This window comes from Nymphalis io, chromosome 7 (genome assembly GCF_905147045.1).
Source record: "Nymphalis io chromosome 7, ilAglIoxx1.1, whole genome shotgun sequence".
Classification (NCBI taxonomy): Eukaryota; Metazoa; Arthropoda; class Insecta; order Lepidoptera; family Nymphalidae; genus Nymphalis; species Nymphalis io.
Genome location: NC_065894.1, coordinates 10,568,131 through 10,589,970, shown reverse-complemented (window position 1 = coordinate 10,589,970; position 21,840 = coordinate 10,568,131). Strand labels below are relative to the sequence as shown.

Genomic DNA, 21,840 nt, shown 5'->3' with positions numbered 1-21,840 from the left:
CAAGGGACATAAAATCTTAGTTCCCAAGGTTGGTGGCGCATTGGCTATGTAAGCGATGGTTGATATTTCTTACAATGCCAATGTCTAAGGGCGTTTGGTGACCACTTACCATCAGGTGGCCCATATGCTCGTCTGCCTTCCTATTCTATATAAAAAAAAAAACTTTCAGACTCCGGGATACTACTGAGAATTTTCTGACAGAAAAGCCCAATAACTTTTTATTGGCCCGACCTGGGAATTGAACCCAGAACCTCTGGGTCTGCGGCCTTACATCAAGCCACTAGACCAACGAGGCTTTGATGTATAATTTAGTATAGTTTTGCTTATTAGATTGTCATCAATGTATTATAAAAGATTTTGTTTTATTTCATTACTCAACAAACAAAACATTCATACAAAGATCCCATTTCACTTCACTAAAATATAAATTTCCAAACCTTAGCTTACGGTACAAAGAAAACTCACAAAGACAACAAAAAGACTCAGTCGTATTGGCTGTGCGTTGATAATATAATCAGTCACAACAAACGATCAATTGAGTACTCACTTTATTTTATAATAATACAGATTATATACTAAGACTCAAATCATTTATTAGATAGATTAGATGGTATAGATATGAGATGTTTGTATCATTCTTCATCGCAGTTTTAATGTAAAAGGTGACAGATGAAAAAGATTGGCTTAAAAAAAAATATTACATGATTAATATAGATTTATATAAAGGGGATTGTTATAAGGTACACAATTGTTAAGCTAATGTTATGCTATAGTAAGGAAACAAAGCATCTAAACAGTAAACATGGCGGTCTTCTCACGGTTGGCTTGTTGCAAACCGCCTTTTATATCAAGACATACTCTTATTAGGAGCGCATATTTATGAGAGCTCTGATAGTGTGACACCGTAAGAACCGGTGTGACAAATGTCAAATGATTAATGGAAACATTATTTTAGCTATTTTATCTTTTAACCTAATTATAATACTGTTAGGTCTAGGTCAAAGGTCTTAAGATGTAGCTTTTGAGGTCATTTTGGTTTGATTTTGATTGGTGGATGAAAGAGAATATATAATGTATTCTAATGTATCCATTATGTATAAGGTTAAAGTAACACGCTCATTTTTTATGTTTAAGAATTTCTACTCAAACAGTTGTCATGAAATTTTGCAAATAATTACTGTTTTTTTTAATAGCACAGATAAGCGGCTGGACAAATTACTCATCCTTTAAACTGGAACACAATAATACTAAGTATTATATAGCGGTAGATATGTATGGCATGTGAGGAGTGGGTGGTACCTACCTGGGCTTATACAAAGTCCTACCCGTAAATATAGTATAGTGACTAAATCAGTATAATTATCAAAGTGTTTTTAATTCAGCAAAAATACATAATATGTTTAGAAGGAATATACCAGAAACTATTACATAAGAGGTAAAAGAATGCAAATGATATAAAATAAACATTTAATTACTATCGCGCATATCTGTACAATTGTATGTTTATGAAAATTCGATTAAGTAGCGATTACTAAAACGGTTGTAGCAGCTCTATATCAAACTATTATTTCAACCCGTTGTATAGACGCAGGCTCAGTGACCATAAAATCGCGTCGCGGTACGGACGTCAAAATGTCCGCCACAGTGGAGACTAGTTTGAAGTAAGTTGGCGAAAGTTTACGATGTCACTTGACACCTTTCGGTCGCCTTTTTTTTTGATGTTCTTCTCAATCTCGTGTTATTTTAGTGCACTGTCAAGGTTATTCGTGGTTTTTTTATAAGGAATTTTTTTTATGGTGAATTAAATTTTTTATGACTTAATTTTGAATACTGTTGGAAATGGGTCTTATCAGTTATATTATTTGTAAAAAAATATTTTTTATTAGAATATTAGTTTATTTAAATATTGTCTTGTTCAATCATTGTTTTGATCTTTCGTGTGGCATCTTAATAATAATAAAAAAATCTATTATCAAGCTAGTAGAACAACTTTCATCTTTAAGACTTAAAAAGAATAACTTACTAAGCATATTTAATTATATTAATACTAAGCATATTTTTATGCGTTTAGTATGTATTTAAGAAAATATTGAATAGAATGACAATTTCAGTTATGTTCACTTTAAGTGAAATTGAAAATAAAAATACTATTGTTATCACGTATATAATATGTATATATGCAAGTTATTGACTATTTAAATAAATATAATTCGGTATTTTAGATTAGTAAATTATACGCCTCGTGATACGGAAATTAATTTCATGTATCGAATTCATACTTCATGTGATATATTCAAATTTTGTTAGTTTAATATTTTAATCAACATTTCTTTTTATAAAATAAACCTTATCTAATAGTAAAATTAAGAATGTATACAATTAACAGTAAAAAAATAGTTATATTAAAAAACATCAATGATGGTGCAAATTTCGTCTTAACTGTTTTAGCAGTAAGGTATTTGACCTTCAAAACTCGTTTGAAGATGTAGTTTTTTATTCATACGGTGTCTCCTCAGGGTCAAAGAAAGTAAGTAAGAAATCCTAACACCGATTTTTATGTTACCATCGAACAGATATGTGCGTGCCTTCCTTTAGAAACAATTTTTTTTTAATTGTACGTTCAAGAACGAAACGATTACGGTAATATTTGTAATGCTTAATATTTAACTATATAACATCCTCAAATAAAAATGTTTTAGTTCATGTATTGTAATATATTTTATCTAATTAATATTTTATAAAAAATATACGACGATTATATTAACTTTATTCTTTATGTATATAATAGTAGATGTTTACTCCGTTACTATTAGACTTTTCTAGACCTACATGTCACAGTATAATATTTAGCCCAACAGTAGAACACACTTTCACAAGGTGCTTACATCGTATAAATAGCACTATAATAAATACTAAAACGGAAATCGAACTCCACTTTAATACAGAAACGGGTTACTATTACGCTTCATGGCGTTGAAAGACATAAAGCCTCTTGTACTCATATAATCATAATGCTAAATTAAAATATATAAAATTGAATATCAAAATAATTAAAATTATTTGTAATTTCTCGACATTTTCATTCTTTCATTATTGTAAATTGCAGTTAAAACCTTTTTTTAAACGTATTTTTATAATCTGTGAAATTTTCGCGCTAAATTACGCAATTCCGTGTTCACCTGCACATTGAATGTTCTTATTGAAGGCGGAGGTCAAAGGTTTCATTATAAAATGTTTATACGGATCTGTTTATAATCGGCACGATTATTTCCACTATGATGAAATAATAATCAAATGCTTAATAGATACATACTCAACAAATAATGCGATTAATATATTTTTTTACCAATCCTCTTTATACTTTATTCTCTTTATATTATTGGTTTTCTTTTTATAATATAATCGTGATGTTTTATTTTATCAGTTGTTTTTTAATTCTTGATTACGAATAATTCTTGTCTTATTACTTTTAGTCTATCATTATTTCTTTTATATATTTTTTGCTATTTATGTATGTATGCTAATGTATTTTTTCTATTATAAAATTTAAATTTAGCAATATGTATTGTCTTTAGTTACATATTAAACTTTCATTTAGCAATCCTGTGTAAATAAGCATTAACTAATATTGATGCGCTCTTTCCTGAATGTCGGCCACGGCATCCAATTTAAAGAACTAAATATTATAAAGCACAAGTGCACAAGCCCAGGTTCTGGCAGAGAGTGCCTAGGTATAATAAACAGAAAAAGATCAGGTGCCCTTACGTGATTTCCAAGGCACGGTAATGTAACTATATACTAGTAAAATAAATTGCCCCTCTCGAAATTGGACCCTGGACCTTAGAATGTGCAACCTTATTAACTATCCACTAGACTAATGAATTAAGTAAATAAAACATCTAATATTATATACTTAACTCTCATATAAAGTAAAATAAATATATCGTTCCTGAGCTAATGTCATATTGCAATATTTACAGCTTAATCAAACACGATTAAACAAATTATACGTAGTATATAACTCATATAGTTATGTTAAGTATGTATGTATTTTATTAGAAATACTAAAAATGTGTAGGATGTACCAGTGTATGTAGCCTATCTCCAAACGTGAATTGTCATGAGGTCGTGAGTTACGTAATCATTCGTATATTAGTTCCACTGTACCATTTAATTATTAGAGAAGTGTATTGTTATTTAATCAATCCATTCTCTGAGATATTTATGTAAACTCTGATATGTGATATGTGTTTAACTTCAAGTCAGATGTAAGAATTGTGGAAATATAATTGTTTTGTGTAGCGAGTTGAATGTTTTAAGAAAACGAACTAAGGTGAAGTGGGTTTCATATTCAGCAAAATGATTTTAAAAATAAATGTTTTTACTGTGATACTACATATATGTATATAACAGGTGGTAGGGCATAAAGCCCGCCCGGGTAGGGATCACCCACTTATCAGATACTCTTAAGCAGAAATACTCAGTATTGTTGTGTTTCGGTTTGTAGGCAGAGTGAGCTAGCGTAACTACAGGCACAAGGGACATAACATCTTAGTTCCCAAGGCTGGTGGGAAAACATGATTTGTTGTTATGCATTCTAATTCTTTAACATCATAATTAATTGTTTATAATTAATTTTATTATTTTTATACAGAATTTTCTTATTTTGGTATAAGCTTATTATACCTGGCCTCCAAAAAAATCGACCCACCTACATTTTTTGTAAAAAAGCTATCGTATGGTTTTAAACTACCACATATTTATATTTTTAAGATTGATAATGAAAAAATGCAATTGTAGGATTGTACAAAAACAGAAATAGTGCGCAAAAAATAGGTTTTTAGGTAAATATGTGACACAAAATTTTACGCAATTTTATTTTTTTGTGTACAAAACGATTATGCTGTTTGTTTTTAAATTTGGGTGCCTAAATCTTACTTTAATAGGGAGTGTTTCCTCCTCTTGACCTAATCACTGCCTGCATACGCCTATTAAGTGACCTGATTAGCTTTTTAATGTCTTCGTGTGGGGTCCGTTGCCATTCTTCAGTTAGGGCAGCTTCCAGTTGATTCAGGGTTTCTGGAATTTGATTTCGTGCTCGAACCGTACGTTTTAGCTGGTCCCAGAGGTGCTCTATCGGGTTTAAGTCCGGACTATTGGCTGGCCACTGCATAACTGGAATTTCGACTTCCCTGAGATAGTCTTTAACAATTCTAGCGACGTGAGCTCGTGCGTTGTCGTGCATAAGTTGGAAATTATCCCCAATATATCCAGCGTAAGGCATCACATGAGGCTCCAGAATGTCCGTTATGTAAGTTTCAGCATTAACAGCACGATTACGGAAAAAAACCAGCTCTGTGCGTCCCGTCAAAGAAATACCTCCCCAAAACATTGTAGAGCCTCCACCAAATCGGACTGTTTCTCGAATGCAACACTGAGAGTAGCGTTCTCCTGGCCTTCGCATGACGTTAAAACACAAAATTTTACGCAATTCGTCTAGAGCCTACTAGAGACATTCGGCTTTCATCACTGAACAATACTGTCTCCCATTGGTCCAGTGTCCAATCGACGTGCTGCCTAGCAAATTGTAGTCTTGCTTGTCGATGGGATGCTGTGAGTTTTGGTCCTGTTGCTGGCTTGTGAGGGGTTAAGTTTTGCTCTCGAAGTCTTCTTCTTACAGTATTTTCACTCACAGATACTCCACGACTTTCTCGGAGTCTACCTTGAACGTCAACAGCCGAAAGATGTCGGTTTCTTAAAGAGGTCAAACCAATAAAACGGTCATCGGTCGGGTTCGTGACACGCCCCCTGCCAGATCCTGGTCTCCGGCGATACTCCCCAGTCACCAAGTAGCGTTTGTACACTCTTCGCACCGCTGAACGACTTAATTTTAGTGTTCTAGCCACATTTCGCTGACTTAACCCCTCATGAATAAGAGCTACGACTTGAGCAGCTTCTGCTTCAGTAGTATCCATTTTTTATGTTTAAACTTATTAAAATTATTGTTTCAACAAAGTTTCATACACTTAATCAATAATAAACATCGAACCGAGATGACTCCGCGTTAAGAACTGGAAATAAACTAACCATGCACTTTGTGCACAAAGTAATGTTTTCTTATAATACAATAGTATTGATAAGAAAACATTCCATTTTTTTGGCGGCCAGTGTATATAAGCGTATAGAAATATTATGCATGTGGACACAGCTCTTCGAGGATTAAATATGTCAGCCCATGAAGAAATAAAAGTTTTATGTATTAGAGAGAAGCCATCTGCGCAGGGCATATTATAATGCACAAGTGTGTGCGCAAACACTAGTGGACTCTCTATTCCTTCGCGCTAACGTCACGTCCATTATACACATCAATTATTCAACTATCCGACATCAATAATTTGGATTGCTTTACATTAATGTTCCGGTTTAAAAGAAGAGTAAGCAAGAGCTATTAAAGGGACAAGGGATAGTCCATCATATCTCCTGTGGTTGACGCCCTGGTGACTGTACGAGGTTGTTTAAATCTTACAGTCCCTATGTGTAAGGTGACTACCCACTATCGGGAACTTTTAAATCGTGATTTTTTAAAATTGAATTTTTTATTTCTTATTATAAGAGACATAAAATCTTAGATCCGGCAATTCGGCGAATTGCAATAACATTTTTTTTATATTTCTTATTGTCCGGTCTTGCTAACCTGCTATGTAGTTCTAAATTAAAAAAAAGTGATAATAAATTGAAATGGCCGAAATCGCGGAACAAGCTAGTTAAAGGCCAGCGTTGTTACATATAACGTACATCGTATTGTTAAGAGTCGCCGTCATCTCATTATACTATTATACGAATCGTGTTTCGCTTCATTATAGCCTGACGTGCGGAACTAACCGTATAATTCTAATCTCCATACACTATATGTAACTATACATATAACATTACAAATGTTTATTCGCTATATACCGGTTAGATGGTAATGCACACAGATGTACTATCTATATATCTAATTACATAATATATAAAATATATTATCATACAACGTATTATATAAGACAGAATTAATATTATGTTTTAGTCAATACTTCACCCACACGTTACGCATAGAAGCACTTTAATAGAATAACTAATACAAAGATTATTAGTACTAACAAACGTTGCACAGAGGAAGGAAGCATTGTGTAATGCATGATGCTATGTCTTCTTCTTTCGAATGTCAAATTACTGATGACAGAACGAGAGATAATAATGTTACTATATTCCGTCATACAAAGTAAACCATTGTTATTTAAGTAACAGTCTGTGAATGTCCCACTGCTGGGCTAAGGCCTCGTCTCCCTTTTTGAGGAGAAGGAGAAAGAAACTTATTCCACCACGCTGCTCCATTGCGGGTTGGTGGAGTACACATGTGTTAGAATTTCAGTGAAATTAGACACATGCAGGTTTCCTCACGATGTTTTCCTTCACCTTCAAGCACGAGATAAATTATAATCACAAATTAAGCAATTGAAAATTAGTGGTACTAGCCCGGGTTTGAACCCACGATCATCGGTTAAGATTCATGCGTTCTAACCGCTGGGCCATCTCGGCTTTTTGTTGTTGTTATTGTTATTTAAATCAGTATATAATATAATTATCCACACTTGATTCATATTCATGGTCATCATTCCACTCACGACTTTCATTGGAAAATTTTTAGAAAGATAGTTTCCTTACATCTGCTTAGTGATGGAAGCTTGTGTGTGATGTTAACGCGTGTATCCAACATATCGGATATTGAATACTAAGATATGCATTGAATATTGAAAATACATTAATAATATTATTTTAGTATAAAATATAAGTAAAGTATAAAATGCAGGCTTTGAATTTAGCGATGAAATATTTTTGTCTTTCGTGCGACAGTAATGGAGCGCGTCGATATATAACAAAATTACCACCAAATATTAGGAGAAATGGAAATCCGTACGTATTCATTTGTTATTCTTAAAAACACATAGTACTAGATAATATAATAACAGGAAGTATATTTATGTTCATACTTCATATGTATATTTTACTGGTGGTAGAGCTTTGTGCCAGCTCGTCTGGGTAGGTACCAACCACTCATCAGATATTCTACCGTAAAACTGTAGTACTTGGTATTGTTGTGTTCCGGTTTCAAGGGTGAGCGAGCCAGTGTAATTACAGGCACGAGGGACAAAGCATATTAGTTCCCAAGGTTGGTGGCGCATTGGTGATGTAAGCGATGGTTGAAATTTCTTACAATGCCAATGTCTATGGGCGTTGGTGACCACTTCAGGTGGCCCATATCTCGTAAAAACATGCAACACATACGAGCACAAAAAACCTTAAAAGGAAAATGACGAGTCCGTTAACGATCTCCGATGGTATATAGATATAATTTGAATATGGATATATAAGCAACATAATGTTATGAAAGTTGAAAACATTTTACATTTTTTAAATAAATTAATTCATTAAATCATATAACATTTATTTTGCTAGAAGCGTTTGTTTTTAATTTATTTTGCTGTTTCATTCGTATTTAAATTGTTGTTTAAGCAATATTCTATTAAATTATTAGAAAATTGAATTTGAAAACGATTTTTTAAAAATAATAAATTATTTTCTCAAATCTGTTTTTGGCAACTTCGCACTTATTTATATAACTATGTCGCTAGCAGTAACTGAAACTGGAGACTTTAAATAGATTTTATTTCTCGTTTAAAATAGTTTTTAGCGGTAAAATGACTATATATACCGGACAAATCCAGGCTTAACTAAGCCCTGCCACCAGGAAACAAAACAAAGCAAAACACAAAACCATGCTCTTGTGTTATCTTGATAGAGCCCTAACAACGGTCAATATAAGCAAATTAATGTTTAGTTTAACAAACAAAGGAAATGGTTCATTTAAGTGTGTCAAATACAAATTAATATAACGATGTGGGTACAAGTAGGGTTTGCCAGCACAAATATTTTAATTTTATAAAAACCTTACAATTTTAAAAACATAATATAGTAGAAAATAATTGTGAAGAGATTTTTTATGATTGCGTGCAATTTCTTTATACATAAAATTAACTAATAATTCTGTTTTTCTCTCATATTCAAAAAGAAAATCATGCTAGACGAGATGAAGGACCTGGATAAAACCTTTGTTTTCGCATCGCTTGGTGACCCGTATTACATTGAGCTATTAAGGTTAAAAACTCCCGCGATCATTTACATATATTTGTAAACATTGATAGTCTGCGCACGTCTTAACAAAAGACAGTTAATGGGTTTATTTAGAATTCGGTTTGCTTTTCGCTTGCATTTTTGGTAAATAGTATAAACAAGAATATGAAATACACGCTTGTGACGTCAGTATTCGAAATTAAAAGTGGGTGCAACTGCTACATCAAATCCCTTTTTTGGGATAAGTCAATCTTTATGCACGAATAATTTAAAACAGCAAATGTATTTTCTATATATGATTATTTTTCATGTTATGTGTACAATAAAAAAAATACTAACAAACAGACTCGCGGTTACTCAAGTCATATTATACTAAAACCTTCTCGAAACGCGTTGCTAAATCTAAATCTTTTGGTATATTGGTTTTGGAGTGGTTTTAGTTAGACATAACAAACAAAAGTCTCCGCATTATTTGTATATATGTCGCAGAATCGCAGACGCCATAATTCAAGTACAACGCCGTCTATAAGCGGTTCTCGGAAACGTCAAGTAGTAGGCTTGAGTAAAGTCGATACAGGAATTCAGAGTGCCCACTTGACAGTTAATGAATAATGAGTTGTTAATGATTTGACATCGGACACATGAGGTCTGCTGAACGCTCTCGTGCAAGGGACTTGGGAAAGGGACTTCGGGGCGAACGGTAATTAAATTTTAAATTATAAAAGTATTGTGAAATAGTATGATTTTGTAAAAAAAATATATGACGGACAACCAAGGAGACCTCCCCTTGGTTGTCCGTCAATGTGGTCCATTAGTTTTTGTACATAGACGATCCGGTTGGCGTGGTTGGTAAATACTTGCCTTTCATGCCGAAGGTTGTGGGTTCGATTTCCACCCAGGATAGACATTTGTGTGCATGAACATCTGTTTGTCCTGAGCCTGGGTGTAATTATCTATAATAAGTATGTATTTACAAAAGAAAAATAGTATATGTAGTATTATATGTTGTTTGGTTTCCATAGTACAAGCTCTGCTTAGTTTGGGATCAGATGGCCCAGGATATTATTAATATTATTATTACATTTCGAACCAATTATTTCGAACAGGGATTTCACCTATTGGTCCAGTAATGATTAAGTCCAAATGGCCTTAACCTTATGTAACATAATACAATAAGCTTTTTATTCCAGGAAAATATAAGTTTTGAATGTGCCAACACAGGCAAATTGACCCATTTTTTTTTTTCAAAAAAAAAAACGTCTGTTCTAATTTTACAGCAAAAGTAAATTCAATTAAAGTAAAAGTTTTATAGTGATAATATTTAATTAGAATATCAAGTAATGTTTGTACTGATTTTTAATAATAGCATGGATATATAAAAATCAATTCGTTAATTCATTACAAGTATTTATATTAGTAAATATAAGGTTGTCCCAGTTAATGAATAGGGCAGAAAATGACGGTCACGAGAAAGTAGGCGCACTACGCGCGTGTTGAATTTTAAATCAATTATATTTAAGTAAATTAAACGTTTATTGAAATACAATAGTCAATATTAGAATTGATTTTGGCTACATTAAGTTTTTCTCACTAATAAACAGCTTTGTATATATATTGTATATATAAGTAGTTTTCGCCCGTGGCTTCGCCCGCGTGGCAATTTTTAGGTATAAAATAGGTTATGTTCTTGGGATTCAAACTTGTGGTTTCAAAGTAACTCTGTATGTAGGAATTACTTTTGCATTTATGATCTTAGTATAATGTGTTCTTTTATAATTATTATTTCTCATACGAGATTCGGTTTAATACCGATGTATTGTTACTTACTACGTCGTTGTTTAGTAATATTGTAAATGTGAAAGTGACTTTGTTTGTTAAGTCGCTTTCACACTGACGCAGCTGATCATCCTCCACATTGCCATTTGCCACACACAAAAACAGGAAACACATTCTGAAAAAAAATGCACTCAAAAGTTTTTTTTTTATTACTTTACCAAATGACACTTTCTTAATAAAAATACTTGATTGTAAATACAAATAACAAAATCGCTATACGAGTTCCCATATATAGGAGTTTCTTAATTCTTAACTAAATTCCTAAGACAATTCCTCACGGATGCCAGTATTTTAATAACAAATGGAGCAATCTGGAAGTATATAATAATGGTTGAGTTTGAGGTTTTAACTTAAAAAAATTATCGAATTGAGAAGTTCCTTTTTTGCCGTTGACGTGAAATGCTTCCCTTTTTAAGTAACAGTAATATAAATGAAACAATTTAAAATCAACGGACCAACAAACATTATATAAAAATATTTATCTCACTATCTCCCAAAGTGGTTAAGATTCTTAGATTTTTAATGATTACTTCAATAATTCATTGGTTTAATCAAGTACGCATACAATAAAATGAATGCATATGATTTATCTCATATAAAAACGCAATATTTTAAAATGAACTATGCGTTTATCTATCTAAAAGGAAGATACTTTCTAACAAATGAAAATATAATTATTAATGATTCCGGTTTCACTAACGTTATAATTTATCGGCGTCAAACGTCGTTAGTGACATGATTTCGACGCATCCGCTCCCTGATTACGTTCCACGAAAAGTTAAGAATTCCTCCATGAATAACTTAATTGTCCTCTATATAGTTAGTTATTATATTTTTAATACATGGTTATGAGCAGTGACTCATCGAGTAACGGTAATCCGCGTACGCAATCTTCAAACGATTACCGGCATTAAGTTCAAACGTCTATTAAGAGGTTATTTGTTGTCTTCTTAATTAGAATATTCAGCCAGTGATGACGGAAAGAGATAAAAAATTATTTAAGTAAATAGCGTTATGAAAAGTTTAGGGTTTAAGATTAAAGTTAACTAGATTCTGGCGGGGAGCTCGTCCGTTTGTAAGGGGAGAGGTGTTAGGTGCTCTATGTCCTTTTTGGACCTCTTACAAAGTGTTCGCCTAATTTCATAATGAACGGTTGAATAGTTGAGACTTGAAAGCGTAACAAATAAACTATTTCACTGATGCATTTAGAATATAAGTGATACTTACAATATACCTACATTAATTGTTACTTATCTTGAAATAGTTGTAAAAAAGGTAATTTATTTAGCAATTAAGTTAAACAAGGGCACGGAAGCTTAGTCTGATCAGATTTAGTAAAAAATAATAGTAAACTAAACACTTTACTTAACTAAGTAGTTAAGGCCTGTAAATGTAAAACTGGTGGGCTACGGTCTCTCTATATGATAAGGCGTGGAGCTTATTCCACTATGCTGCTTTAATGTGAATTAGTGGATACACCTGTGACAAATTTTCATCCGTCTAATGCGGAATTCTTCACGATACGATACTACCATTCACCGCACGATTTGAATTATAAGCACAAATTAGGCACATTAATATTCAGATGTGTTAGAGAATTCGAACTCAAAACCTTTGGTTAAAGTCTACGTGTTCAAACCTTTTGCCCATCTCCGCTTTTTTAATATTAATCATACTTATTAGTTAAGAAATAAATTGACGCAATTTCCACCAAAGCATCAAGCAAGAGTTATAAGTGGGTTACGTTATGTAAGACATAACCAGTACTTCACTACCGTGAGGTTAGACTTAATTTATATTACTTCCTCGTTGGTTCAGTGGCTACCTTAACACGCTGAAGATTTCAAGGTCCTGGGTACAAATCTGAATCGCGTGATTCGAACCCGAATATTCCGGGAACAACCCGAAAAAAAAACTAATTTCATGTGCCAAATATGTTATGTTATAATTCATCTTCTTACGCTCGGTGGTGAACACCTCTACCAAACCACATTGGTGCAGCGTGGAGGAATAAGCGCCAAATCTTCTCACGAGAAGAGGTTTGGCCATCAGTGGTACATTATTAGGCTTTAATTTTGTATTAACTTTAAGATCGGACATAATATAAATAGTATAATTTTTTTTAATGTAGTTATGCTGTAACAGCACAGATTATTTCGTTAGTGTCACGTAGAATACACACGATGGAGATTGTTCAGTTATCTTTTTCTCCGTATTTTATGATATATACATACATCAAGATATTACAAATAATTATTACGTAATGTTTTATCATTAACACTGTGTGTAGTGTAACGGCTTTACTTATAAAAGTTGTTTAGCTGCTATTGAGTTAATCAAAGATTTTTTTTTATATAAGTGGGGCAAACTAGCACTAGGATTACCTGATGGAAAGTGAGTACCACCGTCCATGGACATTTGCAATAACAGAGGGCTTACAGATGCGTTGCCGGCCTTTCGCTCTTTCTGACATTATTGATTTGAAATTCTAAAGAAGAAGACACGGCATTGTTTAGCAACTTATAACTCACTGACCTTTTTAAATAATATAAGTTTTTTTTATATCTTCAGAAACAAGAAAATCAGACTTGATCAATTTTGATTATTTTTTCCTGTACCTGGATTACAGCTATAGTGGATTGTGGCTCTGTGATCGTGTACCACAATTTGTTTAACAAATAATTTTCATATATAACCCGTATGAATTCGAGGTGCGTAGCTGACTAATATAAATTTCAGTTCGATAATAAAATAAAAAACAAAAAATGTAAATTTTTGACAATTAATAAGAAAGAATAATGCTTTTGTATTGATTTATAATTATTGACATTGACTTAGAAAGATAACCAGACGGAGTTCTCAGTCAAAAGTAACAAGCAAAAGTTAGCAAAAAGCAGTAACACTAGGTATTGCAAAACTAACAATTTTTGTTTAGAAGTATATATAAAATCGCTTCAATCTAGGAGCTTAATGACATACATACGTACAAAAGGATTATATATATTTAAAGATAATATGAGCAAATATAGATGATTTAGAAAAAGCGTATATTTTGTCATTGTTCCACAAAAGAGTTACTAACCCTGTGTAATCGGGTAATAAAGATTACAAGTTTATGCTTGTTGACATTATGTTCCTACATCACAATTTCTGGAAACATTATCACAACATTTAAATACAAACAAAGAAACATTAGTAAACATATATTAACTGTCAGAATTTTAACTTCTTATTATTATAAGTATATATTTTTAATCTGTTCCTTAATCTAATGTGTATTCTTATTGTATACGTGTATTTAAAGATTGACATTGAAAATTAACAACGTAAAATTAATCTTTCTGTTTAACGTTTTGAAATATTTAAGTTGAAGGCTGTTAAATAAGTGCCTTCCGTGTGAAGAAAACGTTTTGTTAAAATTCGATTTCGACAATCCCAAGTGAATTACTAAATAATTTGCTATGAACGACCATAGATAATGTTTTTTAATCTTTTCAATTCTTAAGTTTGTCTATAATGATTTTGTGTTATTTTAAATTTCACAAGTAAGTATATTTATGATAACATTTAATTTTCCTTTAAAATAACGTTGACCAAAACTTTAAAAAAATCCTTTAAACGTTTTTTATAAATTATACTTAGTATAATATAAGTACTTACTGATAAAAATGATTTTTATATTACCTAATAGATACTGACCGCATTTTAATTAGAATTATACGCTTGATTAAAAAAAGTTATTTGTTTTGTTTTTAATAATTTTCTAATATGGACTCTGTGGTATAATATTTTTACTTGTTAATATTCACTTAATAAAAATCGAAAATTTTATTCAAGAAGGCTCTTTATTACAAGGTCGTTGACATTTTATAAGATTATAGTAAATTTAGAACCGGTATGAAACTCTATTACTCTTTCTCAACAATTAAATTACATAAATTCAAATTTGTTTATTAACAATAGAAGCAATAAACTTAATTAAATACAATTTAAGGATGGAATCTTATTTCAAAATACCATATGTCCTTTTGTTTGGTGCTAACAACCGGAAATGAGCGTAAAGACAGTGCAATTTGCTTATTATAGATTATTAAGTAGGTAAAATGGTCACGCAACAACATATTGTGATGGACAACAACTTGATAAGATGTGTTGCAATATTTATTGTATGTCGTTTTTCACAGCACGCACTTCTACTCTATTGTTTTTTTAGTCACACGTATCATTTTATGCAACTATGCAACAGATAAATAAATATACAGCCAGTTTATTTTTTCTTTTTAAGAAGTAATGCTAGTGCTTATGAAACATTTATTAAAAGATTGTATATATTTCTCCTATTTTTTTAAAATTGGTAGACAGACGGGCAAATTACACTGGCTCACCAGTGTAATTAGAGGCACAAGGGACATAACAACTTAATTACCAAGATTGGTGGCGCATTGGCGCAATTGCTTTATATGTTTTAGTATTTATTATATTTATTATGTAATTATATAATTATGTTTGTAAACATTTCTATCAAATAGCAAATCTTATAAACAAATTGATTTAGCATAACATGAGCATACCAAATAACCCGTTTATTTCTCACATAAAAACATAATGTACACAAGATTAAATCTTCATTTTAATTAATTCTAGGATTAAAAAAACGCATAATAATTATTATTATTCATCATTATCAGCATCATCATTTCCTTAATTGTAATTTATTATTATTATACTATAATACTTCGCATCTCACTTTACAAAATCCTAAAAACCGACCTACGGTGATACGATTTACTGATGCGTGTATGTATCATTTCAATATTTAAAATTTTAAAGTATCATATTCAATGTATGTATGTTCACTTTCTGACATTTCACTATCGTGCTCTCAGTTGAGTTTCTAGTTTGTTCTAAGTTACGTTTTTTTTTTATTATTAATTGTAATTCAATTCCTGTTCATGTGCGTCCGCGCCTTGTTTTATCTGTGGTTACTTAAGTGTAAGTGTTGGTTCGGATTTTAAAATTTAAAAATCAAATAACTATAATATCGTACTCATGTACATCAGACCTTATGTTTGTATTTAATTATATTTGATATAATTATATATTCTTATTTCTGCAAAATCTACAGGTTAAAAATGTTTATTATTAACTCCATAACAGTAGAGGTAATTTCGAATTAGATTCGCGTTATATGTTGTTCATACTAATAGGAATGTCGGGTGATGCAACCGTGTTATTGCATTCCGCTATTCGACTCTAATAAAAAGATTTATTACGGAATAAAACCTTAGTAACTTGGCTAACCCAGAAAAGTAAAGACTAATCTTTACTTCAAAGGCACTTGCATTTTCTCATAATTATGTATTTGCCGCCCGGCTTAATGCCTAGGCCTATAAGGCCTATGGGCTCCACCTAGCAAACATAATGTAATTTTATTCTGACTGCTTTGGAATGAGGGTCCTCAAATATCAAAGTCCCTAGAGGCCTTGGATCTCTAAGTCCGAGCTTGTATTTGTAATTCTGTCGTGTAATAGTAGTAAATAACCGTTTCATCAGATTAAAAGTGAGAGAACGAAAAGTTTTTCTTGTTATGATTGTTTGCAATTCGCTAGTCTTGAAATTCGTTGACGGGACTCATTCGTCATCATATAATTTAGTTAATTAAATAAAAAACCAATTAAAAATGCTTATAATGTTGTTGACAACGGTTCGCAATGCTTCATTAGCAATTACACAAAAATTTGTCATCGACACTTCGACGTGTTGACATAAATGCAGTTTTCTTATGTGGAGACACTATTTAAGAGCGCGCCTAAGGCACAAATACAGATATCCGAATTTAATTAATGCGTCCCTTACACGTTCCTTTGTACGCAATCAAGTGCAGTATTGTATTTATAAATTAGAAAATATCCATGCTAAATCAAGAAAAAATAAGCAATTATTCTTTATCTTATTTATTTATTTGCTCTTAAGAGTCTTTTTTAATGGCTGGCAAACTTTTTTTATTAAATTATTATCAGAAACCAGCCTGACAAGCGCGGCCTCGTGTTTCGCCCTACGTGTAAGTCCCCCCTCCGGTATTTTATGGTTACGGAGAACATGATATATTCAAGCTTGCTTCTCAAAATTGGTCTAGTGGTTTAGCCTTAAACGCGTAACGAACAGACAAACTGATAGAGTTACTTTCGAATTTCGAATACAAGCATATAGTTATAGTATTATACATAACCTCAAACAATTATTAAAACCCAGTTAAAAATCCTAACAAAAAAAAAACAACGTTTACTTATAAATTCTGATAATTTTTGCTGTAATAAGTTAAGTCACGCTTTAAATCGTGTAATATCAAGTAAGGCGATAATTGATAAATCTTTAGTGGTTAACAAATCGTTCGTAACTTCCTCACAAAGTTAGTCGGTGGTTATGTCAGTTACGTTAACGAGTTTAGATAATTATTGTCAACATACGTTAGACAATCATGATGTAAATTATATTGAGAGTAGAGATACGCGGTTAGGGAGATCTGAATATTATTTTTTTTAATTCTTTTTTTTACGGGTTTTTATCCTTGTGGCATGTCAAACGCATCGTATCTTGAGCTATCTTACATATCAAATTTTATCTTATAGGTTTTATAATTATGTTACATAATGACAAACAGACATCATACTGCATATTGCTTTGGCCACTGTAAACGTGGGATCTGATAAAGCACTTTGCCTAACTCCGACAATTAATCGACATAGCTGAAATCTATTTATCAATGCTTCCCTAGGGTCTCTACATTTATTACATTCTAATAGAACCTGATATATATCATCTATCTTACAACAAACAATTACATCCGAATAAATAGTACTCTTGATTTTATCACCTGAAATTTATACAAACTCCTTATTAAGAAATGGTAAACAATTGAAAAAAAACAACTAAATACTACTTTCGTAGTCATGTTTTTGTTTAATGCGAACCATAAAATTAAACCATAAAGTTAAAATGTGATATATATTTAATCATATTTATAAATTTCCCTTTAAAATAACACAAATATAATATTTATTTCAAATATTTTATTTATTTATTATGAATAAGATATGAAGTTGTTTATTTAAAATAATATGTTGTTATTTTCACTCGAAACAATAAAGATTTTGTTTACTGTAAGAATTAATTATCTGTGACTAACTGTTTTGACCTTAGGTGCAAAAGCGCGCTTGAATTTGTCATGTTTTTTGATAGCTCATGTTATTCTGTTTTGTTTTATTTCTTTGTCATTTCTTTATTTAGAGTACTTATTAACATAAACTTTGTTATGCGTTTATTGTCTTTCATTATTGTATCATTGCTAAATAGGGCACAATTTACTAATACTTTCAATTAATTATTCAATCCATCATTTTATAACAAGAATATTGGGCTTCTTACTTGGTTACATACCAATTTTTACAATTCTAACGTTCAACGAATTTCCAGACAAACTTTCGTCTCCTATCGGGTTAAATATTAGGGGATGATATTTCAAAATACTCATTGTTTACCAACATTAAAAAATAATACTTTTATGCATGCTAGACCCACCAACACAAGCTAAGCGACAGTTCTAAAATTTTCGTCGATAGAATAGAAATATAAAAAAGTAAAAAAATAATTTTTACCTTATAATTCTCACGTTTTTTGTTATAAGACACAAAGTATGATATCACTATAGGATAATTTTTAAAGCCGCAAAATATTATAAAAATGCAGTTGTCATTATTTGTCTGAGTATCGCTAATATCGAATCGATAGCGGTTTATATTTTATAAGCCCAATTAGTAGTTATTATGTATTCAAATATATTATATGTTAGTATTGTATCTGTAAAATTGAACTTTCGAGATAGCTGTGATCTTTGTATTTAAACTTTTGTTGATTTTATTAAACAAAATATTGAAATGAAATCAAATATTACAACATGTGTAAAATATTTGCACTTAAACATAACTTAAACATGTTATGTTATGTTAATTTTGGGAGACATTGGATTTGTTCTGATAAGATTCAACTAATGGGCCATCTCGGCTTTAAAATTGGCCCGGCAAGTGTTCAAAATACCACACTTGGGCTTTGTGCAAGCCCGTCTGTGTAGGTACCATCTACTCATCAGATATTCTACCACCAAACGGCAATACTTATTAATGTCGTGTTCTGGGTGTGTGAGCCTGTACGGCACAAGGGGAAAAAAAGTTTAACGCGGTAGGATTATAAATAACTTGCACGAAAACAAACCCGTGTTTGTGGTTACGGTCTCCATGTCCCATCGAACCATTTCTATAATTTCTATCGTATTGTTTGATAACGCTATCAGACGGAAGGATACATCCTCATTCCCTTGTTCTTGGAACAGTTACCGATAACCTCGGTCCATATTGAAATTGTGGATGTTAAAATTATCTCATCTTAATACATGTTTTGCTCATTTATACTAATTTATTAACCGACTTCAACAAAACTACTTTTAAAAATATTTATGTTCGTGTATACTTTAAGACTCGACCTTTATTAAGATTCTATAAATAATGTTATTACTAATTTTTGAAATGTGAAATTTTGTATTTGGACTTTTGTATCTTAATTTCACTCGAACGAATTTAAATGAAAATATCGATTTTCATTTAAATTCGTTCAAATATTACCAATTTGTATCACATAACAAATTATATTTATAGTTTACAATATATTTATTTTGACTAATAAATAAGGAGACTTTTTTTATCAACTACTAAACTAACATATATATAATTGATTCTAGAAAATGGAATGCGATTCCGAGAAGGTTATATCAGTAGTTTCGTTTAACGGTTTCATCCGCTTCAAATTTAGACTATTGGCATAACAAGTGTCAATTTCAATTACTTGATTTAATTATAGCGCGACAATGTTATCACCATCAAATTACGTTGAGCGAATTGAGTTTTGAATCTGTGGTAGATTTTTCGACAAGCGATAACCACGCATGGTTAAAAAATTACATAATATATATAGATTAATGATTTCGAATTCTATATACAAAGCTTTATATATAAAAATTTCATTAATACTATAATATTATATTTCGTAAAATATACAATAAATAATTATGAATAACCTTCATTTAATCATTTATATTGATATCGTCCGCAATAAACTGGATTAAATAAAAGTTATATAAAAATATGTGACCATATATATATAGTCACATATTAATGTTGCTGGTTATTAGTTAAACGATGTTGTGTCTTTTTCTTTCGAATTTTTATCCAATAATAACGGAAAGAAAGATCCAATGATAAAAATAAATACCCGCCAAACACCGTTTAAGTAACGCTGATAATTTGAAGCATTGTTTTACTTTTAACAATAAAAAATAATATAAAAAATAGTAAGTCGACAATCAAATATATAAACATAAACAGTATCCTTTAAATTGTTTATCGTATTATTTTTATTTATACATATTGTTATATAATTACGATGATATGGAAAATATAACATTATTTATTGAAATAAAGTTATGTAAATGAAACAGTGCGTGCATTTTTCATTGCGACTTTTTATTTTGTATACACTACTACAAACGCAAAAACTTCTTCAATCTGATTTACCTGGGAGCCAATTCTACTTAACATATTGTCACTTTCTGTCACGCTATCGAATCGAATCGAAATCGTTGTCGTTTAACCGTTTTCCTATTCTAACACAACGATTACTTAGCGGTTCGTTCGAAGTTGGATCGGGAATGTATTTTAACCGCTATAAATTAGTAGAATTTGTCCCCAGTATCACATATGTTTGTCAAGAGTAACTTCAAAGATTCGCTGAAGCGGATAGGATTTCAGCTATTACTTAGGAATGCATGACGCAAGCTGTCAACTCACTTTTACTCGTGTGGTCTATTTATTTATAAGATCATGTTGAACGAGATATCATCGCTAATTCGTATCAATAATTGAGGAGTATGAAATATAGAGATTTTATATAACGCAACGGTACGTATCCGGGAATTTCCCTTCAAATAGAAGAAAATATATGGTGATATTAATGGCAAATTAAAGTTTGTATAGGAGAGCCTTTATATTTGTGATAATGGTCACGAAACTTCACGTTTGATTACATTTAAAAATTTGACGTACAAATTTGAGCGCTAAAAAAAAAGGTAATAACAAAATAGTTTGTATTTAAATTTTCCTTATTTTTGGAGTAATAGTGCAAAAACTCATCCAAAATATTACAAAATATTACCAGGTCCTTTGCCTTACTGGTGGCAAAAGGGCTGGTTCATTTTTCGCCCAGAGAATCAGAATTACGATTCAAAGGGGAAATTATGCTAGCATTTTTGCCACCATTCCACGCGGTTCACGATTTGTACAGTAACTATTTTAAATTTTTATTTGTATTTATTTAAGACTTTAATGTATATAAATGTTGTTAATTATTATTATGTTGCCAGTACAAAAGCTTATTATGACATGTTTCTTACACATAAATTAATAAATTGCTGACCGGGTTAAGCATTACAATTTGCGCGGAAATCACTTTAAAATATTTTAATGGTCCTATGCCAGAAAACGTTCATCTTGTTAAGATTAAAAAGAAACAATGAAAGAAGACATGTCTTTATTATAATATGCATTATAACAGACACTGTCTGAAATTGGTCGCATTACTTATTTCAAAATACGCCGTATAGTTCGCCTTTTAATTAAATAATCGATCGATGACCTTGAACAAATGCTTATCAATAAACGATTTTCATGAAATCGATATGGTTACGCCAATTTCCTCTTACTTTGAGTGCAGTTTATTTAACAAACC

At 31.3% G+C, this 21,840-nt stretch overlaps 1 protein-coding gene across 3 annotated transcripts in view; it reads left to right on the top strand.

Annotated features, from left to right (window-relative positions):
• Positions 1–1,573: 1,573 nt before the first annotated feature.
• Positions 1,574–21,840, top strand: part of LOC126769520 (uncharacterized) — a 31,171-nt gene continuing 10,904 nt past the window's right edge. Inside the window, exon 1 of one of the 3 annotated variants that reach the window (XM_050488380.1) lies at positions 1,574–1,661. In XM_050488380.1, the coding sequence (XP_050344337.1) occupies positions 1,633–1,661 (29 nt within the window). In that variant the 5' untranslated portion in view covers positions 1,574–1,632. Of the gene's footprint in view, positions 1,662–7,729; positions 7,954–9,720; positions 9,872–21,840 lie in introns of those variants that run through there. The other 2 variants (XM_050488378.1, XM_050488379.1) reach the window with 2 other exon arrangements.